This window comes from Crinia signifera, chromosome 9 (assembly GCF_055691185.1).
Source record: "Crinia signifera chromosome 9, ASM5569118v1, whole genome shotgun sequence".
Lineage (NCBI taxonomy): Eukaryota > Metazoa > Chordata > Amphibia > Anura > Myobatrachidae > Crinia > Crinia signifera.
In genome coordinates, this window is record NC_139225.1 from 110,883,177 (window position 1) to 110,910,171 (window position 26,995).

The 26,995-nt window shown below is 45.9% G+C and overlaps 1 protein-coding gene across 4 annotated transcripts in view; it reads right to left on the reverse strand.

The window, feature by feature from the left end:
- The window catches only part of FHL1 (four and a half LIM domains 1), a 90,742-nt gene that overhangs the window by 38,422 nt on the left and 25,325 nt on the right, over positions 1 to 26,995 (reverse strand). The window contains exon 1 of one of the 4 annotated variants that reach the window (XM_083159511.1): positions 17,989 to 18,011. The exons of 2 other annotated variants lie outside the window; for them this stretch is intronic. Coding sequence is in view for 1 of the 2 variants with exons in the window: in XM_083159507.1 (XP_083015633.1) it covers positions 10,635 to 10,791 (157 nt within the window). In the remaining variant the exon portion in view is untranslated. Of the gene's footprint in view, positions 1 to 10,634; positions 10,841 to 17,988; positions 18,012 to 26,995 lie in introns of those variants that run through there. One more of the 4 variants, XM_083159507.1, reaches the window with a different exon arrangement.

Sequence of the window (26,995 nt, forward strand, 5' to 3'; positions counted from 1 at the left end):
CGCTAAGCCAGCCCAGGTTGGTCGCTATCCCGGGTCTGGCGCTTTCACAAAAAAAAAAAACAGTTAGCCCATTATACAGAGGGTGACCCGGGGTTAACCCTTCTCATGATCCGAATCGAATTGCCAGATTGGTTGATCCAGGTTATAAGCTGTGGTGCTTTCACATCGCACCTCATACATCACCAACCTGATTCGAGGTCTGAGGTGCGATGTCAAAGGGGTATTACTTATACAATATAACTAGATAGATACAGAAATAGGTAGATAAACCACCCCTGTTGGTCTAGCAGTGTCTTCCAGTGTCTCCCATTGGTAGGTATATCATCTTCTTCTGGGTCATGGCGGTCACATGAGGATCAGTTCCAGTGTAGGAGTCTGCGGATCAGCATTCCAGTGAGTGTTTTTCTCCCAATGCCAAACCATTCCACTAGCACCTGACGCTAACCTCCTACCAAAATGAGAATGTTGGCATTTCACATGCTGATGCCATTCAAGAGCAACACATAAGCCGGTGGCTTATAGTGACTTATACCCCTTTTACACCAAAACGCCGGGTCGCACCCGGCTTTTTAGACCCAGGATCAAGCCGGGCGTTTTGCAGCTTTTACACCGGCGCCCCCCCTCCTGCCGGCGCTTGGAGAGGACATCATCTCCAAGCGCCGATCGCCACCGCCGAGACCCGGACCGCTGCTCTGGGGGCAAGCCCAGCACTAAGGTAATCTGCTGGGCTGCCCCCAGTCCCCGTGCACCCCCCAGCCGCCATCCGGGAGGTGAATGGATGCCGCACACAGGCATCCACCAACCTGCGGACGCTGCGGTCTGCAGGTTGGACGTCCCCCATTGATGTAAATGGGAGCCGGGTCGGATGACCTGGCGTACCCATTTACACCGCCCTCTGCCCAGGTCCTGGCCGTGTTCTACCCAGGTCAGGACCTGGGTAGAAGTCCCGTGTAAAGGGACACGGCGTGTCACATTTACACCGCTTCTGACCCGGGTCTGACCCGCCGAAGACCCGGAGTTTAGAGGCGGTGTAAAAGAAGTATAAGTTAGGCTCAAGAAGATCCAACATTCTAATTCTGTTTAATCTCTACTGGAAACCAGTTGATTCAGAGTACTACTGTAAATGTTATATCATGCGTTAACCGTTCTTTTACCTGCACCATATCTTCCTACAAATAAAGCTACAATTAGTTCTGTCCAAGTAGTGTATTGCTATGAGTTTGTAGTTCTCAGATTAACCAATGCCATTGGAAATGAAAATTAGTGGCAAAAAGGTCATACAGTCCTTCATATTAGTTAGAAGTTTGAGTGTCATATTGAAAAAAAGTGACAATGCAGTGGCGAACGCACGGCTTTTAGAGAAGGGTTCAAATGCAGTCCACAATTTCCCTCTCTGCGGAACATTTTATGCATAAATGCGCATGCGCAGACGCAAACATCGCTCCCCCGCGTGAATGCGCGGGGCAGAGATCAAACCAGAATAACCCCCTAAATATACAAAAACCAGTAGAGGGCAGCACATTCTGCAAACGGTCACACAGTTCTCAGAACAGTTACAATTTCAAGTGAGAATGTTATTTGCAGTAACAACTTTGTACTGGCTGCAGATATAGGCGATACACCCGGTTTAATATACAGTACTGCTCTGTTTATATGGGAGAGTGTTACTCAATGACGGTGCAAGCTCATGCGGCATTGTCAGTCTGTTCCAATCATAAGGGAATTGATTTGAGAGCGACTTGGCATCCTATATCTAGACAGCCACGTCCATTTATCCTGAGCACGTCACATCAGTGGTACACAGCAGTGTGGCAGCACATCAATGTCCCCACTTATGCTAAGTCGATTTTCCAAGGCTACTTTACACTCTCAAGCAGCCCTTGGGTTCAGCTATACCGGTGGCCTAGAAAATACATTGTAGTATACACACAGTAGTAAGGCAGCGACTGGTGGTAACAATTAAGCATTCTCTGTATAACATTGCACATCAAACACACAAGTCTTAATACTCAGGAAAAAGCAAATATACAATAAGTGTTGAGTCTTGAGTACCATCAAATGGTCAAAGAAACCATATAGAAGATTACAATGTTAACAATATCAATACAGACATTTTCTGCATATAAAAGTCCTTCCAATCTCTGCAATGACACTGAAAGGGCACAAAACTATCAGACACAACGAAGACAGGATACTGGAAGACTAGTATGCACCTCTTTAGGTTTCTTTATTCACTACCTCCCCCTGCTGGACATGTCGTGCCTTTATTAAAGAAATGGTTAAGGCAGACAACTGAAAAGGTGACAAAGGGCCTGATTCAGACCTGATCACTGCTGAGCGGATTTGTAGTGATTAGGTAAACGCCACCCCGCTATAGTGAAATCCCACCTTGCGAATGAATGTGGGAAGACTTCGCAGCTGAGCAAAAATATCCAGAACCATTCGTTAGACTCCCACCATCGAATGATTTTTACACTAGTCACCACTCAGTACAAGATAGGAGTAGCCAGGGACTTGCTCTGCAGCTGGGATTATTACAGGTGTATCTGGCCTGGAGCTTATGCCACACTCCCTCCCCTGAAACGCTTGGGCACGCCTTGTGTATTTTCTCTCACGCCAATCATTTTTCTAAGCACTCCCACTAAACGCCCGGATCCCGCTCCTAGAAGCCTACTTCCTATCAATCATCTTGCGAACGGCTAGCGAAGAAAAAAAAGTTGCAAGATTTATTTGCTAGCAGGTGGGGTGCACGCGCATTGCCACCCATATACATACGCAGTGTATCGATAATCAGGCACTGTGCCAATGCGCACAGCAGTGATCAGGACTGAATCAGACCCAATGTCCCTAAATGAAAGCAAACTTTTCTTTTATTAACCCTTTCAGGTCCAAAGTCTAGTCAGGCTCAATAGCCCTAGTGCCAATAGCAGATCCAATGGTGGATTTGTGGTTTGGGGGGGGGATGTTATCAGGCACCAATCCTTGCAAAAAAAGTAACGTTTACATTTGTGATTAAGGTTAGGATGCAGCAAAGTTAAATATGTGGCCAAACCCCCGAAAATGGCATTTTGAAAAATTTGGCTGCTGTTCTCATACGCACCAAGCTACAGAAAGTATCCAGAATAGACGCAGTGGGCTTCTTTCGCATTTCCCTCGAGAAGGATCCAGTTGGATCCCTCCCAGGACACTTTAAGCTACAGATGGGTCTTGTCCCATCTTGGCAGGGGATGGCTCTGGCGTCGCCAGCCGCCATCCCCCGCCAGCGCCATGGCGATGGTGAGAAGGGGACGCGCGCGCGTCCCCTTCCGACGGCGCTTCCATCCGTTCCCCCGGGTCCCCGCCGGCTTGCCGGCGGTAACCCGGGGTCCCCGCCGCCTGCTCGCATCCCCCCCTAACCCCCCCTAACCCTGTCCGTCTCCCTGAGGCGGAGACGGACAGGGTTTCCGTCGCGCTGGCGACGGAGACTGAGACTGAGACGCACGCGCGTCTCAGTGCATTCGCTGGCGTGGCTGCTGGCGGGTCGCCAGCGCAGACGCCATGGCGACCCGCCAGCAAGGATGGGACCTGACCCATCTGTATGTATGTATCATTAGGCAAAATTGTTCACTTGTGTTGCCCCGGGATACGACACAGTGTCGCTATCTGAAAACAACGGAATCTCTCTACTGTTGACAGTACAGCAGAGCAGCGCGGTATCCCACAGCAAACAAACCTTACAGAGGCGTAACTCTGGGAGGCAATGGAGTCATCTGCCACCGAGCTCCTGCTCCCCTGCAAGTTTAAATCAGTTCATTGAAAGCCTTCAATATCGTTTCTGTGGCTGACTTCCCCTCCTAGTAGGACCATAGACATCACACTCTCTTTGTTTTAAACATAACATACATAACATATATACGTACTTACACACATGCATACATATAATTATATAAAAGGTGCTATGTGTGTGTGTGGGGGGGGCACCAATATTTATCTTGCCTCCAGGCAACTGGGCCGACCTTACGCCACTGAAACTTTATAAATATATCCAATAATATAAATCCAATATTAGATTACCAAAGATCACAGCTGGGAAGAACACACAATATAATGAAAACAGATTTGCAGGACATACTGTACAAGCCAATATAGTCATCTGAGAGTTAAACAAAATTTTAATTTGTAATCATTAATTTTGGATATAATAAGATATGTTTGATTTTCTCATCTGTCACCTGTTCAGGAAACAGCGCAATCATTGTTCGGGTTATTGTTGTACTTGTCACGCTTGCTTGGAAAGTAAACATTTCATCACACTAATGGCTTGTTTCCGGCTGCCGATATCACGCAGATCTTTTGGAAAGGGTGTGTGCGAATGAAAACATGCATTTTCCCGAAATAGCAGAGAGCCTCAGGAGTGCGGGGCTCCTGCAGCCATCTGGTTAAAATTCCTTTCCGAGCGAGTGTAATCTAAACGGAGCATGAGGTGGCTTTTTCCTGCCACAAACTTTCTGCCAAAAAACATTGCCGACTTTCAGCAGTTTTATTCTCCCCCTACCAAGTCAGAATTTTTTCAAGTAGTTAACCTTGAGTAAACATCGCCCAAACAAACAGGCAAGACCTAATTTGGTAATATGTGAAATAAGGAACAAGAGACTTTTGCCTGCATGTTCATAGCATGAATGTCCGCTGTACACCATGCCTGCCTACCTGACCCTCTCCATGAGGGAGAACATGCTCTGTTCCTGGGCTTCCCTGGTAATGTATGATTGCCATCACCTGTGGGGAGCTAGGTAAGTGATCAGAAAGGTGTTTCACCACAGGTGATGGCAATCATACATTACCAGTCCAGGAACAGAGCATTTTCTCCCTCATGGAGACGGTCAGGTAGGCAAGTATGCTGTACACCGATGAAACATTAACTTTCTGACCATGCCTGGAGTAATTCTGTCGCTGTGTCTATTCCTGCAGACGGGTATGGTATAACTTTCCGACAGTCGGGATTCTGACGGTCCTTTCTCCAACAACCTGAATCCAGACTGTCAGGAGACTGACAGGGGGTGAGCACATTGAAGCCCCTTGGAGGGTTGCTGCGCCATCCACCTATTATATTCTCCCTCTATGGGGGTTGTGGACCCCCATGAGGGAAAATAGCCTGTGTAAGTCTGGATTCCGATGTCAGAGAAACGACCGCTGGAATTCCAGCAGTTGGTCAGTCATCCATCACCCCTGCAGCCCGCAGTACATTCAAAACGTGTGTATAATGTATTGGCGGCTTTTATATAACTCAATAGCATCAATGGTTCCTAGGGAAATCATGTTGGCCTGTAATGTGTATACGTGATAGAAACTATTTGTAATACTAGATAAACTCACCCCACCTAGATTCCTAACAGTTAGGCTATTATATGTCAGAGATTAGACATTTATATTTTATTAGCAAACATCTGTAGCTTATGAAATAGGAAATCTTACAGTACAGGTTGAGTATCCCCTATCCGAAATGCTCGGGACCACGAGCATTCCGGATAGGGGAATTTTCCGGTTTTTGGAATATATTTTTGTAGCCATACTTACCTGTCCCCTGATGGTGTCCGGTGGTCCCTCGGCGTCCGCGCAGTCCCCGGGCGTCCACAGCAGGCCTCCGGCATCTTCTCCTGGTCTCCAGCGGTCCCAGGAATGCATTGCGCGAGTGTGCGCGCGCACACTCGCGCAATGCATTCCTGGGCCGGCTGGAGACCCGGAGAAGATGCGGGAGGCCTGCTATGGTGGCCAAAAACACCATACTCTCTAGATCGAGTTACACTGACACATTGACGCTTTCTAGACTATGCTTTCTATTTCAAATGGACTGAGTTGAATGTTCGATTGACATAGAATCAAGGGCATCCAAATTTTTTGATATCTGGTTACCATATGTTCTTTCACTTGCTGACTCCGATAAAGACCATATTCGACAATTTGTTAGGCTCTCCACTTGGTAATAACATGTCTACTTTAGAACATGGATGCCCTCAGCACAAACCCCTTTTTTATGATGCTTATTATTTCTTCTCTACTTTGATCGATTATCTATTATTCTTTACGATGCCATGTAGCGATTACCCTACTATAACATGTAATGCTACTTTATCACTCCTGGCTAACTCTGTGATCATATTACCCTACCATGCATGTACCTGCCTTGTTACCATTTGTTATTGTTTATGTACCATTTTTCTTTTTCAATAAAAACATTACTCAAAAAAAAAAAAATATGAGAAGTGTTTCCGATTGGTTGCCCATAGCAACATCCCATGTGAAATACAACTCACATCTTAGCAAATTCCCCCCCAATGTGTAAATAACACAATACTGTAGTGTAGAAATTTTCAAAAAATGAGGGCCCATGTCAGTGACTCCCAAACTGTGCGCCTAGGCTCCCTGGGGTGCCTCGGGACACTTGCAGGGGTGCCTCGGGTTGATCGTCCAGGACCAATTCAAATTATTTATGATCAATTATTTCTGGACAAAACCAGTGCTGGTGGCTGCCAATCATAAACATGTGTACAATCAGAACAAAATTCTTTACCACATTACCATGGGGTGCCTTGGAAAAATTCTGATACATAGGGTGCCGTGATTAGAAAAAGATTATGAACCCCTGGTCCATGTGATGAAAAGTCCTACCCAACTAATGAGTGAAGATGTGCATGCAAAGGCAGTGGCGGAACTCCCAGAGGCAATGGAGTCATTTGCCGCCGGGCGCCTGCCTTATGTTCCACTCATTTGTAGAGGTACCCTGATTGTAGGCAGCGTGCCCGCGCCCCCTGACTGACACCCGTCACCCCATCCCTCTCTCTCTGCCTGACACACCTGTCACCCCATCCCCCTCTCTCTGCCTGACACCCCTGTCACCCCATCCCTCTCTCTCTGCCTGACACCCGTCACCCCATCCCTCTCTCGTTGCCTGACACCCCTGTTACCCCATCCCTCTCTCTGCCTGACACACCTGTCACCCAATCCCTCTCTCTGCCTGACACCCCTGTCACCCTATCCCTCTCTCTCTGCCTGACACCCCTGTCACCCCATCCCTCTCTCTCTCTCTCTGCTAACACCCCTGTCACCCCATCCCTCGCTCTCTGGCTGACACCCCTGTTACCCCATCCCTCTCTCTGGCTGACACCTGTCACCCCATCCCTCTCTCTGCCTGACATACCTGTCACCCCATCCCTCTCTCTGCCTGACACCCCTGTCACCCCATCACTCTCTTTCTGCCTGACACCCCTGTCACCCCATCCCTCTCTCACCTGTCACCCCCTCTCACTTTGTACCTGAACTCTCTCTCTAACCCCCTTCTCTTCTATCCGTTAAATAATCTCACCCCTTCTCTCTATCTCTGAAACCCTCTTGGGTACTTATGTAATATCTGGGCTCCCGTTTTTCTTATGAGACCGCGTCCCCTTGCGGGGCTCGCTGCGCTCGCCACGCTTCGGGCACGGTGGCTCGCTGCGCTCGCCACACTATATAAAATCAACTCCATGCATAGTTGGATAGTAGGGGTATGAAAAAATGGGGTGCATTTAACATGGGAGCCCAGATAATACACAAGTACCCCCTCTTGACACTATCTCCCTCTCCCCTCTCATTTCCTCACTTTATGCTGGCACCCCCTCTTTCCCTGACATTATTTCTCTCTGACACCCTTCTTTCTCCATGATTTCCTATCTCTCTCTTTCTCTCCCTCCCTCCCTCTCCCTATCTCTAACTCTCTCTAGCTATCTATCAATGGGGGGGGGGGGACACCAACTTTTTTCTTGCCTCCGGGCGACATGGACGAACTTAAGCCACTGTGTAAAGATATCTTTATCACTTGTTTTAGGGGTCACCACATGACTGATTGATCAAGTGGAAATTGATTTCCGTACTCACTCAAAAAAAGAGTGATTGAAAATATTTTGGTGCTACCTGTGATTGTGGCTATTGGCCAATGTGGCTGCCTCTCAGGTGAACCATTTAAAAAATTTTGTTTCTTTGTTTGTACTCTGCTCATTAAATGTATGGAATTTTATTGAGACCACTTACTCTCCTTTTTCATTGATATTATTATCTGTGAGGACAGGTATGATGAGGCTATGGATAGGATGAGTTTCTAAAGAAACCGTTATATGCTTCACTACGTTTCTTTTTTCGAGTGAGTGGGGTACGCATCTGATCAAGTGAAAATCAATTTCCTTTGGTACACAGAGTGACTTGTCGTAAATCATGTGTTGACCCCTTAAACAAGAGATAAATATACCTTTGCATGCACATCTTTGCTCATTATATAGTGAGTTGGGTAGGACTTTTCATCACATGGACCCTCATTTTCAGTAAATTTCTACACTACTATGTTATTTACACATTGTATTTTATACACCCATATGTGTTGACCATGACCAGGGACCTCACACATCCGTCTATGGTGATCATTTGAGATCTACTGTGACAACAAAATCCAGCGCCAACAACTTTTTGTTTTCTGAAGTTTATGCCAGTGGGGAGGTTTTTGTGGTTCTCCATCTGTTATGTGGCTGCACGGATTGGCTGCACCTTGGGACTATTTAACTTTTTTTGTTTTAGCCAGTTTCCAGCCAGTCAACTTGCAAATGCATAGCGATTAAAAAGAAATGCTGTCATCTATTGTTGTATGGCCTTGCGCATGCGCGTTACGAGCCGTACGCATGCCACTTTTGCAAAATTCACAGCCCAGCTCTCAGGTCTGAATAACCCCCTTTGTACAGTGGGAGTCACAGCCTATTTTACAGAACCTTGTAAAATTGGATTACATGTATGTTCTTTTGTATTATCCTCAAAAGAAGCACAAACTTAAAATGCATTCCTCGTTGGCTGTAAAACAGTTAATGCTGTACAAGTTGGTGGCAAAATATTCTGCTATGTAGAATTCATGATTATTCAACTAAACACACAAATCTCAGAATGATGTCACTTAGGAATGCAAAGCCGCTTTCATGAATCACAGGGAATTTTAAGATGATTTAGTTGAAAATCTTAGAATCCATATTTGGTTACAGTTTAACCTGAGGTCTGAGCATTTTACAAGGACATTCAGTACAGCGGCTGAAAGGATCAACCAGGTGCCAGCTTTAGGTCAGTTTCACTGACAAAGAAACATACCGCTCCTCTTTCCATGTGTTTCTCTTTCAACTGTGCACAGCCAATTACAAATATAACAAAGTGCAGTTAGTGGCGCCAAGAGGGGGGGGAGCGACAACCCTGGGCTTGGCCTGTTGGAAGGACCCATGTCCGTCCACAGTTAGATCCCCATACACTATGCGATTTGGGTACAATTTCACCCTATTCGGCTGAATTTGCCCGTGAAAATCGGCCCCAATCGCACATGTATACATCCCGTCCGACCCGATGTGCAGTCCCGTTGGCATCGGATCGGAGTTGGGAGGATGGACGGGCTGCACATAGATTTCATAAATCTTACGTGCAGCCCAGAGCCGGGCAGGGGACGGCAGTGGGTGGGGGATACCGTCTACCAGAGAGCTGGGAGGAGGGGGCGCAGGGAACCAGGGATCCGGGCAGGGGAAGCCGCTGTTGAGCAGCGCCAGCGGCAGGAGCACTTAAAAGCGGAGGGGGATGCCCACGACCTTAGAGATGGGTGAAAGGAGCAGGGGGCGGCACAGGGTCCCCTCACCAGCGTCCGCCACCCCCCTGCTCCCTCCACCTGCAGCTCCAAGGGAGTTGCATGTGATAAATTTTATGCGATTTATCACATGCAAAACTTGGCACATGAAGTGCCTAATTGCATGCGAGCCCTCCTGGGGAGCTGCCGAGACAATCAGTTGGGGGCGTTTACAGGGAACCAGGCAGGGAGAGAGAGAACTAACTGCCACTGCAGCAGCATCTCTCCCCAGCCCAGCACATGCCTATGCTCTCCCTGTGTAGGGGAGTAAAAAAAACAGCCCGCTATATTAGACATGGGCACCCCCCTGTACAGATTTTATATTTATATTTTTAAAGGAGTTCTTCTGGACACCCCACATTGGCCACAACTCCTCATAAAAAATCTGCTAGGAAGCACACAGAAACGTCAATGCCATGCAAACCTATTTACATTTGTTTGTATCATACACTATGCAGTATTGAGCAATGCTTAGAGAGAGAGATAAAACTGAGTGCTAAAAAATAAAAATTAAAAAGTACCAAACTAATCAGCTCCTGTAATTTTTCAAATGAAGCCTGTAACATGTAAGGCAAAAGATGATTAGCTAGTACTTTATCTTTCACAATGTTACCTCTCTCTGGGCGGGATGTACTAAGCAATTGCGGTACATCCCACCACACATCGCATTGATACTAATTGCATCTGTACTAACATATGCGATTAGTATCGCTAAGGACAGCTCTTACGAAAATAAGCGGCCGGATGAGAGGGTGCCCGTGGGTCCCTCTCAACTCCTACACCCTGGAGCCTCCTGCTACAGAGACTCCAGGGCTCCTCCTCATTGCACCTGGAAGGGGAAGTGCTGCTGCTGGGGGGGAAGAGTTAACTGGGTCCGGGCAGCACAGCAGGAGGCTGACTGGCAGTGGCGTAAGTAAGGCTCAGCAGCCCAAGCCACTGCGGGGGGGAGCCAGCAATATGTGGGCGCAGTGTCACCGCACAGTACCTGTGAATGCAGGAGCTGGAGGCAGGAGGAGAATGCCGGGGGCTGAGTTTTGGCGGCTCAGCAAGGTATGTAAAGTGCTGAGATGAGGTGTGGTTCCTGGCTGCAGCAGCCCTGCACCCGTCTGTGACACTCTGGCAGCAGTGTGGCCAGCGTACATAACGATCTCCCTCTCCTCCGTCCTGTCCCTGCCACACTTCGCTTGATTTATACAGACTGTGGCAGGCTTTACAATCAACCCAAATCCTCACAGTAAAGCATATTACAGTGAGGCTTTAGATTGATTATAAAGGCTGCCACAGTCAGAGAGTGAGCTGAAAGAAATGACTACAGGAACTTCTCTGTGTCCAGAGTCCGGACACCTGCTCCTGAAGCCTGCCTGCCAGGTCTGAACTACTCTGTAATGTCTGTTTAGTGGGGGAACAGGCAGATAAGGGATAACTGTGATGGGAGGGACAGGAGGCATAGGTGTTATGGGTCATAGTAGCGATGATAGAGATGGGGGACAGGAAGTATTATGTATGAAAAAATATAATTAATGTATGGGGGGGGGGGGGCCGCAAAAAAAATTCTGCAGGGGGGCGCAATATTTCTAGTTACGCCACTGCTGACTGGGCAGCAGGTGTTGGTGGATGGCGTGGGCGGTGCGGGTCCGGTGCAGCGTGGCGGAGCTGTCGTTACCTTCTGTGTCGGAAACACAGCAGTCCGCATTGATACATATGAAAATGTGGTAAAAAAACCCTAAAAACTGGGTTTTTACCACATTTTTCATTTAATACCTTAGCGGCCTCTGAACTTTGATAAATATCCCCCTTTAAATGTATGGAAATGATCAGGGCTAAGGATGATGCTCAGCAAAGTGGGAACAACTAAGAGGAAGAAAAAAAAAAAAAAGAAGAGATCTTCTACCACCTTTGCTAATGTATTCAAAAGGAAGGGACGCCCAGTATGAATACAAATATTACTTTAGCTGTCCCAGACCGCACATTGCCAGGCAAGTCTACTGATGGAGTTCAGGAACAAGTAGGTCTTACATGTTAAACTACTATGTTTAATTTGGGAAAGTGATATTTCCCACTCAAAATAACTCACCTTGTTTTGTTTTATACTGTGCAAGCATTTAGATACATTTAATTAAAGCCAGGGTAAATATGGATGGTCTGATGGGTGCATGGAATCATATAATTTTTTTCAGAAAATATGAGCTGAAGGTGATGAACCCATCTTTTTTACCTGTTCCTCATTTGCCGTATGGGAGGACCTATCGCTTAAAATTGTATATCCCAGACCAATCACCAAGGCAGGGAGGGGCCGGGGGCTGCCCAGCTGCTAGGGAATCACTGGGCACTACCCGAAAATGTCAAAAACGGTTGTGGCGCTAAACCAAGCTACTTCAACATGAAGCCACACCTACAAGCCCGATAGCTCAACCAAATTTTTGGTCTGGGGCCGAATCCTAACTTCCAAATGTTGGGAGGCATGCAATCACAGACTATAGAGTCCTTGGAACATGTTACATTATTCGATATGAAGGATTGTGTGATACTGTATATGGGGGTTAATCAGACCTGATTTCTAAGCTTCTAATTTGCAGAGCACTGCGCTGAGGTAATGGCACCCAGCCAGAGTGAAATCACACCCGTGCAAACCTGTTGGCTTGCGATTTTAATCATAGGATAGCCTTGCATACTACGAGCTGTACGCATATGCAATTTATTGATTATCGCCCAGCCAATGCGCAGCCGTGTGATCAGGTCAGATAAACCCCCTATGTCTTAATAGAAACATCGGAAGCTCTATGGATTGACAAAAACAGATACGGATTCGAAAACTTAGCGGCCGTTTTTGACAATGCAGATTAAACACCTTCCGAGCCTCTAAGATCTGAGAGAGCCTCGGAGACCACCGGATCAACAGGAGAGGCGACTATCCTTTTTTGACTATTTTTTTTTCATACAGGGTGTGGTTTTTCAGCTCTGAAATCTTTGCAACCACTTTCTTTTAAAACGTATACCACAGTTATTGGGCGTGCGCGTACCCATGGTAACGCATAATTGGCCGAGATTAGGTTTTTAACTCCCAGTTGAATTCCCTTCATTGGACCGAATTCAGCAATGACTATTTAGAGAATTTGCAATCTGGTTAATTAAGGAACAGACGGCATGTGCGCAGCATCCTCATTGCGCACGCATGTATGCATATTGCAAATAAATATCTGCACGCATAGCAGTCGCAGAACAATCAAATTTCGATTGACAGGAAGCTAGCATTTAGGGGCGGAAACAATTTTCTGTGTTTGTATGCCAAAACAGGCATGCCAAGCGTTTTGGGGGTGGGTCTCTGACCTCAGCGATGACTACTTCCAGCCTGGCTCTTTATCAGATTTGTGGAAGCCTGACTTGCGCAGATGGAGGAAGAAAAAAAATGTTCTGGTTTTTATGAATGGATCTGCGAATGCATTGTTATTCGTAATTTTGCAATAGGCTTTTAATCTTTCTGGGTGGTGACTTTTTGATGGCAGGCTGCTGCTTTTCCTCTAACTAGCTATACATGTTCAATTAAGCCAATTTTCGGTACTTGTTTCCTAGCACGGCACCCACGATTTTAATCTTATTGCATCATTTTGATCGCATCGCATGCGATGCGATCGATGCGATCAAAATGATGATTTAATTGTACAGGCACCCTGATGGGTAATTACTATGTTATATGCACCCCCATTGTTAACGCCACTGCCACTATCAATGCCAACCCGAAGCGTGGCAAGTGCAGCGAGCCCGTGAGGGGCGGCGGTACGCGTCCTTCCGACCTTTTCATACCCCCACTATCCACGTCGGCGTGGAGTTGATTTGGTACTTATGTAGTATCTGGGCGTCCGATTTAGAAATCGGGTCGTCGCATCGCATGCGACCAAATCGTAGGCGATGCGATGGTCACGATTTTTCCATAGGATTCAATGTTAAAATGGTCTGAGTCCATTTTAACATAGAATTCAATGGGACAAAGGGGTCCTTTTCCTTTCCCCACTATCCAAGTTGGCATGGAGTTGGATATAAACCTGTGGCAAGCGTAGCGAGCCCCGCGAGGGGACACAGAATACTTTTTAAGAAATCTGCGTTCGCTCGCCACGCTTCGGGCTCGGTGGCTCGCCACAGGTTTATATCCAACTCCATGCCCACTTGGATAGTGGGGAAATGAACAGGACCTTGTTAACATTGAATCCTATGCAAAATCGCATCGCATGCAATATCGCATGCGATATCGGATGCGATTTTGCCGAAAATCGCGTCAAATCGCATCTGATTGTATGCCTTAAGGTAAGGCATACAATCAGAAAATCGGCAGCCCAGATACTACATAAGTACCGTTGATTTTATATAGTGTGGCGAGTGCAGCGAGCCACCGAGCCCGAAGCGTGGCGAGCCCCGCGAGGGGACGCGGATAACTTCACATGTATTCCTCATCCCCTCGCCACGCTTCGGGCTCGGTGGCTCGCTACGCTCTCCACAATATACAAAATCAACTCAACATTTGGCAACATGAGTCCGCAACACCCCCACAAACCCCCCCCCCCCCCTCAGAGGTTGGGGATGCATTAAGCAATAAGAATATAACAGCGATTTAAGGTCCCAGAGATACTATACACCTCATTAGCAATTATCTGTTTTCATCCATACGTATACCCCTATTTCCACTTACCCACCCTATATTCCCTACTGTGTCAAAAACACCCCCATGCATAAAGCAAGTACGAGGGACTACAAGCTGGGAGAGACAAGAACCTCCTTGCCGAAAGCGCAGCTCAGATAACAGACACGAGCGGCTGTCAGCGCTGTCAGTGCTACCACGAGCGTCACCATGGAAACGGCCAGTCAACAATGCAAGCAGGCCGCCTACACAGCACAGCGTCTAAGAGGAGGCGCGGCCCAGAGTAGGGCGGAAGTCGGAAGAGTTACGGGTGGCAGTGACGTCACCTGCCCGCACGTAGATTCCTACACTGCATCAGCAATGTACACATTAAGGCAGCACTGATTGGACACTTAAATGGAGGGGACACCCACCACCCCCCGCAACACCTCAACCATTTAAGGAGGAACGGGGAGATGCACCAGTGACTGCGACCATCCTGAAGACGCCAGTCATCTGGTGAAACTAGTCGAGGCATCGCAAGCACTTGGACCCGCTGATCATCCCTCTGAGCAAAAGGAGGGTAGTCGACGGGAGTCTGCTGGCAGACATTTCCTTGTTCTTTTTTCCTTCAACTGAAAGAGGTACCGTAGCCCATAGAGGCACCGCAAAAACTTTAACAACACCAGCCTGAACAGTCGGAGGACCACAGGCACCCCTTTTAAAGATCCACCCCCAGTGTGTTATCCCAACCCAACCCTCCCTATGTTTTGTGTGTACCGGTATTAGGACACGTATTGAACATAGAATATAGTAGTTACTCAGTATATGAATTTGTTTTTTATCATCACCAATCTGACTGTATTGTTTGTGGTTTTTTTACATAATTTAATAAATGTCATATAAAATTTGAACCATAACGTCTGATATCCATTTATGCTGGCTGTAATTACGGCGCAAGAATACAGGTAACATCCACAGAGGTCTCCCAGCGCAGAGTGACACCGCAAATCTGTGTTACAGTAGCCCATAGGCGAATATTGTAAAAATATCGCTATTTGCTATCCAGTTGCAAATCCATACACAATTCATGAACCATAGAATGAATAATCTGAACCTGTCTGGCTACTGCAACAGAGACAGTCTGAACGAGGCCAGCGCTGATGTCACAGTCCCTCCCCTAAAACTCCTGCGCTATTTCGTACAATCCCAGAAAACGTCCGTATTCCGATCAGTCAAACTGCGAGGGGATTGCGATGAAGATCCTTACACTATTTCCGTTACGGTTTGGCATTGCACATGTGCGCCAAGATCTGTACGCATGCACCATCGATAATTGCAAATTCACATATCAGCGATCAACTCTGTATATGGCAAATTATCTATATAACATTTAACATTTAAGTGATAACTGGCCCTAATCTGAAATGATGGACTCCTCTGGTTTTTTTTGTAATTAATGACAATGAGATTCCACTTTCACCCGACGGCTACCCAGGGCCGGTGCAAGGCACCGGAGCGCCCCAGGCGAGTCGGGGTGGGGGCGCCCCGGTGCCGGGGGGGAGGGAGGGGGCGGGGGGTGGTACCTGTACAGTGGCGGATTCAGGGGGGGGCACCCGGGCACGTGCCCCCCCTGTCATTTATTTTGTAGCTGAGGACCAGGGCTTTCCAACGAGCCCAGCCCCGTGTCTCTAGCCCCCCGGGAACCAGAGATATCGCCTGGCAAACCTGTAACGTTTTTTCCCCATAGGATAATATGGGACCCGTCAATTCCGACCCCCACCCGGTTCCGAAGGCTGCCAGTTCCCGCCCTGACATCACAGAAGCTTGTAGTTGATTTCATTCAATTCCAAATCGCTGGGCCTTCAATATGATACCAGGCTGGTCCAAATTGGTCAATCGGTTCCAGAGATATTGCATGTAAACCGATTTTTTTATTTTTGAAATGTAATTTCATGGCTGTTCATGTTCTTTGAGGGCAGATTACTCTGGAACCAATCGTTCCAGTTTAACTGGACCAAAATCATTCACAGCCCACTCAAAAGTTCTTCAATATAATACTTGTCTCATGTAAATGGGTCAGTTGGTTCCGAAGATATAGCCGGTTAAATGAGATAACTGGGGGGAGGAGTGGTTTTCTCTCCCCCTCACACCAGAAAATGCAGGGACTAGGCTGGTGTAAAAGGGGCCAACCTGGGAATGCATTTTCTGGTGTGAAAGTGGTATTATTTCAAATAGCCAGTACCTGCAGTGCTCTGAATACAGCTAGGCTATCACTTCTGCTGTCCCCCATTTACCACGAGCATGTATTCCCCCTTGGCAATGAGCATGTAATCCCACATGGCAATGAGCATGGAACCTCTGGCAATGAGCATGGAACCCTTGGCAATGAGCATGTAGAGAAGCAGCACTTATATAGCATAATTTTTAATAGGCATTATGGTGTTTGGCATAACACATAATGGACATAATGGCGTGTAACGTAACGTGTAATGGACATTATGGTGTAAATGTTTAATGCGAGCCTTTGGTGGACAATGTCCCTGTTTATGAAGTGTATTGTGAATTTTGGCTTAATCTGTGTGGCATTATGTGAATTCTGGCTCAATCTATGTGGCATTATGTGAATTTTGTCTCAATCCGTGTGGCATTATGTGAATTTTGGCTTAATCCATGAGACATTATGGGAATTTTGGCTCAATCCGTGTGGCATTATGTGAATTTTTTCCCAATCCGTGTTGCATTATGTGAATTTTGGCTCAATCCGTGTGGCATTATGTGAATTTTGGCTCAATCCATGTGGCATTATGTGAATTTTGGCTCAATCCATGTGGCATTTTATGCATTTGGCTCAATCCGTGTGGCATTATGTGAATTTTGACACAATCCATTTGGCATTATGTGAATTTTGGCTCAATCCGTGTGTGGTATTATGTAAATTTTGGCTCAATTCATGTGGCATTATGTGAATTTTGACACAATCCATGTGGCATTTTTTTAATTTTGGCTCAATCCATGTGGCATTATGTCAATTTTGGCTCATTCCATTTGGCATCATGTGTAAGGGGCAAGTATAATGGGGTCTAGTATTTTGTTGCATAATGTGTAGAAGTTGTATATGGGTTGACACGCCCCCTGTTGATTGGCCACACACCCTTTTCCGGAGCGTGCCTTTGGCGCGCACACAACTACATCCTTCACTTTTGTCGCCATAGTGGGCCTGAGTACTTTAAATGCCAGGGCCTATTTTTAATTCCATTCCCACCCTCTCCTGCTGCTCTCTTAACATGTACACTGGCACCACTAACACCGCCTCTCCCCCACCCAAACACTTTTTTATCATGGTGCCCCCCCTGTCATTTTATCCTGGATCCGCCCCTGTACCTGTATAAAAAATTGCTGCCCCGGCGTCCCTGCAGTGCTGGGGCAGCAATTTTCCCGCGCCGCCGCGCGCATAGCGCTAGTTATTTGCTATTCACTACAGGGACCCCGCCAGCCACAGCCAGCTTTATACACATGACGGCGCCGCAGGTACCCCTACGGCACGGACACCCCTGACCGCCCCAGCACTGCAGGGACGCCGGGGCAGCAATTTTTTTACACAGTTCACTGGGGGTGAGGGGCGAACTGCCGCCCTCCAGGTGCCGGCGCCCTAGGCAAATGCCTAGAGCTGCCTAGTGGTGGCGCCGGCCCTGCGGCTACCCCACTCCTTCCCCATTATACTTATTACCTTCTTTTACATCCTCACACGGGTTATGTGTTACTATTCTGGATTTATTTCCAGTAGTAGTCAGCAGGACTGGCACCTTCTTTTGTGTATGTTTGAATAAGTTTTCTACTAAAATAAACTAAAAAAAAAAAAAAAATAATAATTTTCTCCCAAAAAAACTAAAAGAGATTCACATTTCCAGGCAAAACAATACACATCAGATAGGAGTTGCAATCTTTGTTAGGTTTCTTGTAGTTTATACACATTGTAGTGCACCAAACAGAATCATACGTTCTGCAGTGCTGCAGCCTTTGTGGACGATCCGCTCCCTCATCTGTACATGCCCAAACGATGGAGCGGGAACTTTATGGGAGTGTGTACGGGACTTTACACTGAGGGACACAAGCATGTGTACTTCACCCTCAAACAAATAGATTTGAATTCGGTTTTTCTTATCTGACAGAACAAATAAATGAATGGTTTCTTCCTCTCTGGTATCCTAGGAGCCTATAAACAGCAGCATTTCTGCCTCGTCTATTTAACCCCTTCCTGACAGAGCCAGTTTTTGCGTTCCTGACAGAGCCCTTTTTTTCAAATCTGACATGTCTCACTTAAGTGGGGATAACTTTTTTTTGCTTTTACTTATCCCAGTGGTTTTGAGATTGTTTTTTCGTGACACATTGTACTTCAAATTAGTGGTAAATTTGGGTCGATACAGTCTGTGTTTTTTTGTGAAAAATACCAAAATATCGTGAAAAAATGGAAAATTTAGCGATTTGCAAAATGTTAAATTTTCTGCTTGTGAGACAAATAATCTTACCACTCAAAATAGTGAATAACTAACATAGACCATATGTCTACTTTATGTTGACATCATTATTTCAACTTCCTTTTAATTTTTTGGGACACTAGGAGGCTTACAATATGAATAGCAAATTCTCAAATTTTCAAGAAAATTTCAAACACTGATTTTTTTAGGGACCAGTTCAGTTCTGATGTGACTTTGAGGGACTTGTATGTGAGACACCCCCATAAATGATGCCATTTCAAAAACTGCACCCCTCACAGTATTCAAAACAGCATTTTGGAAGTTTGTTAACCCTTTAGGTGTTTCACAGGAATTAAAACAAAGTGTAGGTGAAATTTCAAAATTTCTTTTTTTTTGCAGATTTGCAATTTTAATACATTTTTATAAGGAACACAGTACATTTTACTAGAGAAATGTGACTAAAAATTGATTCCCCCAATTCTTTTGTTTTCATAAATATCCTATATGTGGCCCTAGTGTGCACGGTGACCAAACCACAGGCTTCATAATAGAAGGAGCACCTACTTGATTTTGGAGCCTCCTTTTTATGAGATTATTTTTTAGGCACCATGTAGGTTTCAAGGCACCATAAGATGCTAAAAGTTAGGAACCCCCCCACAAGTGACCCCATTTTGCAAACTACACCCCTCAGGGAATTCATCTAGGGGTATAGTGTACATTTCAAACCCCCAGGGGTTTCACCAATTGTGGTACAACTGGGCAGTGAAAATGAAAAATTATTTTTTTTACACAAAAATGCAGTTCTGGCTCCAAATTTGTCATTTTCAGAAGGTATGAAGGAGACAAAGCACCCCAAAATCTGTGCCCCAATTTCTCCCGAGTACGGCAATGCCTCACATGTGACCAAAAAATACCAGTTGGGTGCATGGCAGGACTCAGAAGGGAAGGAGTGATTTTTGGATTTTGCAGCTCAGATTCTGGTGGAATTTTGGTGGGTGCTATGTCGCATTAGCAAGACCCCCCAAGCACCAATACAGTGGAACCCCCCCACAAGTCACCCCATTTTGCAAACTACACCCCTCAGGGAATTCATCTAGGGGTATAGTGTACATTTCAAACCCCCAGGGGTTTCACCAATTTTGATACAAGTGGGCAGTGGAAATGAAAAATTACATTTTTTTACACAAAAATGCAGTTCTGGCTCAAAATTTTTCATTTTCAGAAGGTATGAAGGAGAAAAAGCACCCCAAAATCTGTGCCCCAATTTCTCCCGAGTACGGCAATGCCTCACATGTGACCAAAAAATACCAGTTGGGTGCATGGCAGGACTCAGAAGGGAAGGAGTGATTTTTGGATTTTGCAGCACAGATTCTGGTGGAATGAATGGTGGGTGCTATGTTGCACCAATACAGTGGAACCCCCCCACAAGTCACCCCATTTTGCAAAGTACACCCCTCAGGGAATTCATCTAGGGGTATAGTGTACATTTCAAACCCCCAGGGGTTTCACCAATTTTGATACAAGTGGGCAGTGAAAATGAAAAATTACATTTTTTTACACAAAAATGCAGTTCTGGCTCAAAATTTTTCATTTTCAGAAGGTATGAAGGAGAAAAAGCACCCCAAAATATGTGCCCCAATTTCTCCCGAGTACGGAAATGCCTCACATGTGACCAAAAAATACCAGTTGGGTGCATGGCAGGACTCAGAACGGAAGGAGTGATTTTTGGATTTTGCGGCTCAGATTCTGGTGGAATTTTGGTGGGTGCTATGTCGCATTAGCAAGACCCCCCAAGCACCAATACAGTGGAACCCCCCCACAAGTCACCCCATTTTGAAAACTACACCCCTCAGGGAATTCATCTAGGGGTATAGTGTACATTTCAAACCCCCAGGGGTTTCACCAATTTTGATACAAGTGGGCAGTGAAAATGAAAAATTACATTTTTTACACAAAAATGCAGTTCTGGCTCGAAATTTTTCATTTCCAGAAGGTATGAAGGAGAAAAAGCACCCCAAAATCTGTGCCCCAATTTCTCCCGAGTACGGCAATGCCTCACATGTGACCAAAAAATACCAGTTGGGTGCATGGCAGGACTCAGAACGGAAGGAGTGATTTTTGGATTTTGCAGCTCAGATTCTGGTGGAATTTTGGTGGGTGCTATGTCGCATTAGCAAGACCCCCCAAGCACCAATACAGTGGAACCCCCCCACAAGTCACCCCATTTTGCAAACTACACCCCTCAGGGAATTCATCTAGGGGTATAGTGTACATTTCAAACCCCCAGGGGTTTCACCAATTTTGATACAAGTGGGCAGTGAAAATGAAAAATTACATTTTTTTACACAAAAATGCAGTTCTGGCTCGAAATTTTTCATTTTCAGAAGGTATGAAGGAGAAAAAGCACCCCAAAATCTGTGCCCCAATTTCTCCCGAGTACGGCAATGCCTCACATGTGACCAAAAAATACCAGTTGGGTGCATGGCAGGACTCAGAACGGAAGGAGTGATTTTTGGATTTTGCAGCTCAGATTCTGGTGGAATTTTGGTGGGTGCTATGTCGCATTAGCAAGACCCCCCAAGCACCAATACAGTGGAACCCCCCCACAAGTCACCCCATTTTGCAAACTACACCCCTCAGGGAATTCATCTAGGGGTATAGTGTACATTTCAAACCCCCAGGGGTTTCACCAATTTTGATACAAGTGGGCAGTGAAAATGAAAAATTACATTTTTTTACACAAAAATGCAGTTCTGGCTCGAAATTTTTCATTTTCAGAAGGTATGAAGGAGAAAAAGCACCCCAAAATCTGTGCCCCAATTTCTCCCGAGTACGGCAATGCCTCACATGTGACCAAAAAATACCAGTTGGGTGCATGGCAGGACTCAGAACGGAAGGAGTGATTTTTGGATTTTGCAGCACAGATTTTGGTGGAATGAATGGTGGGTGCTATGTTGCACCAATACAGTGGAACCCCCCCACAAGTCACCCCATTTTGCAAAGTACACCCCTCAGGGAATTCATCTAGGGGTATAGTGTACATTTCAAACCCCCAGGGGTTTCACCAATTTTGATACAAGTGGGCAGTGAAAATGAAAAATTACATTTTTTTACACAAAAATGCAGTTCTGGCTCAAAATTTTTCATTTTCAGAAGGTATGAAGGAGACAAAGCACCCCAAAATCTGTGCCCCAATTTCTCCCGAGTACGGCAATGCCTCACATGTGACCAAAAAATACCAGTTGGGTGCATGGCAGGACTCAGAAGGGAAGGAGTGATTTTTGGATTTTGCAGCTCAGATTCTGGTGGAATTTTGGTGGGTGCTATGTTGCATTAGCAAGACCCCCCAAGCACCAATACAGTGGAACCCCCCCACAAGTGACCCCATTTTGCAAACTACACCCCTCAGGGAATTCATCTAGGGGTATAGTGTACATTTCAAACCCCCAGGGGTTTCACCAATTTTGATACAAGTGGGCAGTGAACATGAAAAATTACATTTTTTACACAAAAATGCAGTTCTGGCTCAAAATTTTTCATTTTCACAAGGAATGAAGGAGACAAAGCACCCCAAAATCTGTGCCCCAATTTCTCCCGAGTACGGCAATGCCTCACATGTGACCAAAAAATACCAGTTGGGTGCATGGCAGGACTCAGAAGGGAAGGAGTGATTTTTGGATTTTGCAGCACAGATTCTGGTGGAATGAATGGTGGGTGCTATGTTGCACCAATACAGTGGTACCCCCCCACAAGTCACCCCATTTTGCAAAGTACACCCCTCAGGGAATTCATCTAGGGGTATAGTGTACATTTCAAACCCCCAGGGGTTTCACCAATTTTGATACAAGTGGGCAGTGAAAATGAAAAATTACATTTTTTTACACAAAAATGCAGTTCTGGCTCAAAATTTTTCATTTTCAGAAGGAATGAAGGAGACAAAGCACCCCAAAATCTGTGCCCCAATTTCTCCCGAGTACGGCAATGCCTCATGTGTGACCAAAAAGTGGCAGGACTCAGAAGGGAAGGAGTGATATTTGGATTTTGCAGCACAAATTCTGGTGGAATGATGGTGGGTGCTATGTCGCATTAGCAAGACCCCCAAAGCACCAATACAGTGGAACCCCCCCACAAGTGACCCCATTTTGCAAACTACACCCCTCAGGGAATTCATCTAGGGGTATAGTGTACATTTCAAACCCCCAGGGGTTTCACCAATTTTGATACAAGTGGGCAGTGAACATGAAAAATTACATTTTTTTACACAAAAATGCAGTTCTGGCTCAAAATTTTTCATTTTCACAAGAAATGAAGGAGACAAAGCACCCCAAAATCTGTGCCCCAATTTCTCCCGAGTACGGCAATGCCTCACATGTGACCAAAAAATACCAGTTGGGTGCATGGCAGGACTCAGAAGGGAAGGAGTGATTTTTGGATTTTGCGGCTCAGATTCTGGTGGAATGAATGGTGGGTGCTATGTGGCATTAGCAAGACCCCCGAAGCACGGTGAAATTATGAACCTAATATTCCATAGATGTGTGGTATATTTTAAAACACTCCTTTATACATAGGCCGGGTTTGTCGGGGCAAGTGTCACACTGGAAAATAGTTTGCTTTCTTATTCCCTTTTTATAGCAAACTTTGCACCTTTTTTGTGTCCTGCCCTTTTTTCCAGTGGAGGGGATTTCATCAGGAAAATGCTGCCCTGGTACAATACGGGGGCCAGTACTAGAAGTACTGGGGCCCTCTGCCTGCTGGTTCCCAAATATTAGGCCCTTTATGACTTCCTCTTGAAAGTGCATAAATGTCCCCCTCTGGCCGGTAGAACGGAATAGCACGTAAGCGTTATACAGTGCCATCTGGATGATATACACGGCCACCTTCTTGTACCAGATTTTTGTTTTCCGCAGGGCACTGTACGGCTTCAGTACCTGATCTGAAAGATCCACTCCGCCCATGTACCTATTGTAATCCAGGATACAATTAGGTTTTGAGGTGTGGGTACTGGTACCTCGTACAGGGACGGAGGTGGTACTGTCTCCGTGAATTGTTGTCAGTATAAGGACATCCCTCTTGTCCTTATATTTGACCAACAACATATTTTCGTTGCATATTCCCCTGCTTTCACCCCTTCTCATTACTTGGGCAATGTGCGTTTTTGGGAGGCCTCTTTGGTTCTTGCGCACAGTACCGCAAGCTGCTGTACCTCTTGAACCAAGGGCCTTAAACAGGGGGATGCTGGTGTAAAAGTTATCCACATAGAGGTGATAACCTTTATCCAGGAAGGGGTGCACTAAATCCCAGACAATTTTCCCACTAACACCTACGAGGGAGGGGGGGCATTCTGGCGGTTCAATTCTTGAATCCTTCCCTTCATAAACCCTAAACCTGTGAGTGTACCCTGAGGTGCTTTCACACAGTTTGTACATTTTTATGCCATACCTTGCCCTCTTACTGGGAAGGTACTGGCGGAATTTAACCCTTCCTTTAAAATGTATTAGGGACTCGTCGATACAAATAAATTTTTCAGGGATGTACACCTCTTCAAATTTGGCACTGAAATGATCAATGACCGGCCTGACTTTGAATAGCCGGTCAAAGGTGGGATCATCTCTGGGTGGGCACTGTGCATTATCGGTGTAATGTATAAATTTAAGAATTGTCTCAAATCGAGCCCGGGGCATGGCCATACGGTAAAATGGAGTACTGTACAGAACATCTGTACTCCAATATTGCCTAATTTCTGGCTTTTTTACTATGCCCATATGAAACACCAGACCCCAAAACGTCATCATCTCTACTGCATCTACAGGGGTCCACCTAGCAAATGATGACGTGGGGTTTTGAGCAATAAACTGCTGGGCATATAAATTAGTTTGGTCCACCATTAAATTTATAAAATCATCAGAGAAAAATAATTTGAAAAAGTCAATTTCTCTGAGACCTGTGGAATCAAATTGGATTCCTGGCATGGCCAAAAACTCAGGAACCTGGGGCTCAAAATTGTCTGGTGGTGGGGTCCATACGAGATCAATTGTTGGGGGGGGGGTCTCAGCTGCTCTACGGGGGCGTCTTTGAGGGGGTCCCTCATCACCAGAGGAGGAAGAGGAGCTTAAGGCGAATCCTTCAAATTCCCCGCTTGCATCACTGGCTGTGTCAGAGTCAGAAGCAAGCATGGCATATGCCTCCTCCGCTGAATACATTCTCCTGGATGACTGGGAGGACATTTGGGAGGACATTTGGGAGGACATTTGGGATGCCATTTTTATTTTTGTGTTACTGGTAGTGAAATGTTTCAACACGTGTATAGTGTAGGGGGGGGTACAAACTTTATTTCAATCCGGGGGGTATGTAGTGTGTAGTGTGTATGTGGTGCAGAAAAAAAAAAAATACTTTATACCAATAAAAAAAAAAAAAAATGAAGGGGTTAAAAATAAAAAATTTAAGGGGTTAAAAAAAAAAAAAGGTCCTGCGCCAAAAATTGAGCACAGATGTTGGTCAGTAACGTCTGTCACTGAACAGCGCTCAAAGGCAACAGGAATTTGATCAAAAAAAAAATATATAGATCAACCCTGTGCCGAAAAAGATGATCAGTGATGTACGTCACTGATCAGCGCACAGCGGCCACAGGACACCCACAAAATCACAGTGTGTGTAAAAAAAAAATTAAAAAAAGACCCCACAGCACTCACAAAAAAAAAAAAAGGTGATCAGTGATGCGACACTGATTACCAGTGAGGTGCAGCAGGTGCACAACCTTTGGTGCAACTGACAGGTATATATATAAAAAAAAAAACCTCTGTACCCCCAAAAAAGTTGCTGATCACCTCAGATATAGTGATCAGCACAAAAGGCGGGGGCAGCAGACACAAAATTTAGCACTCTCTATCACTCTCTGTCACTATCTCTCTCTATCTCTCTATCTCTCACTATCTATCACTCTATGACACTGCAGCAGCAGCACTGACAGGTATATCTATATATAAAAAAAAACCTGCGCCCCCAAAAAGTTGCTGATCAGTTAATTTATACTGATCAGCACAAAAGGAGGGGGCAGCAGTCAGTTATATCAAAAATATATAGCACAATCTGTCACTATTTCTCTCTATCTCTCTCTCTCTATCTCTCTCTATCTCTCTATAACTATCACACTGCAGCAGCACAAAATATAGCACTCTGTCACTAGGCCTCTCTATCTATCTCTCTCTCTCTATCTCTCTCTATCTATAACTATATCACACTGCAGCAGCACAAAATATAGCACTCTCTGACACTATCTCTCTCTCTATCTCTCTCTCTCTATCTCTCTCTATCTCTCTATAACTATCACACTGCAGCAGCACAAAATATAGCACTCTGTCACTAGGCCTCTCTATCTCTCTATCTCTCTCTCTCTATCTATAACTATATCACACTGCAGCAGCACAAAATATAGCACTCTCTGACACTATCTCTCTCTCTATCTCTCTCTATCTCTCTCTCTATCTCTCTCTATCTCTCTCTATCTCTCTCTATCTCTCTCTATCTCTCTATCTATCTCTCTCTCTATCTAGCTAGTACACTGCAGCAGCACAATTTCACAGGAAGGCACAAGTAGCAACAGGATCCAGGAAGCAGTGATGAAGCAGCGATCAGGTAAGTATGGAGCAAGTATGGAGCAAGGTTCTGGTCAGTATGGCGGCAGGGGGGTACGGTGACCGCACTGCACGCTATTCCAGACCGGAATGGCGTCTGCAGTGCAGTCACCGTTAGTTTAAATCCCCCTCCTTGGCTGTGATTGGTCCGTCGGTCCGACGAACCAATCACGGCCTTTGGGGGCGGGCGGGGTGAGGTGGGATGACACCAGTGTCACCCTTACACCCCGCGGTGATTGGTGCTGTACTTTACAGCACCAATCACCTCTGATCCCGTGTCACCGGCGAACGTTATTCGCCGGTGACACAGGAAAACGCTGTAATTGGCTGTTCACACTGAACAGCCAATCACAGCGATCGCCGACGGGGGGGCGGCATCGCAGCCCCCCCTGGGCATGCACGGACATGTCTGCTGTCAGGGACAGCAGACATGTTGAAACTGTCACCGCGTCTATAGACGCGGTGACAGTTTAAATCCATGACGTACATTTACGCCATGTGTCGGGAAGTGCTTCCCGACCATGACGTAAATGTACGTCAAATGTCGGGAAGGGGTTAAAGGTCACCTTAATGGCAAATAAAATGAATCAGCCACACACACACACACACACCCATTTATCAAACATAA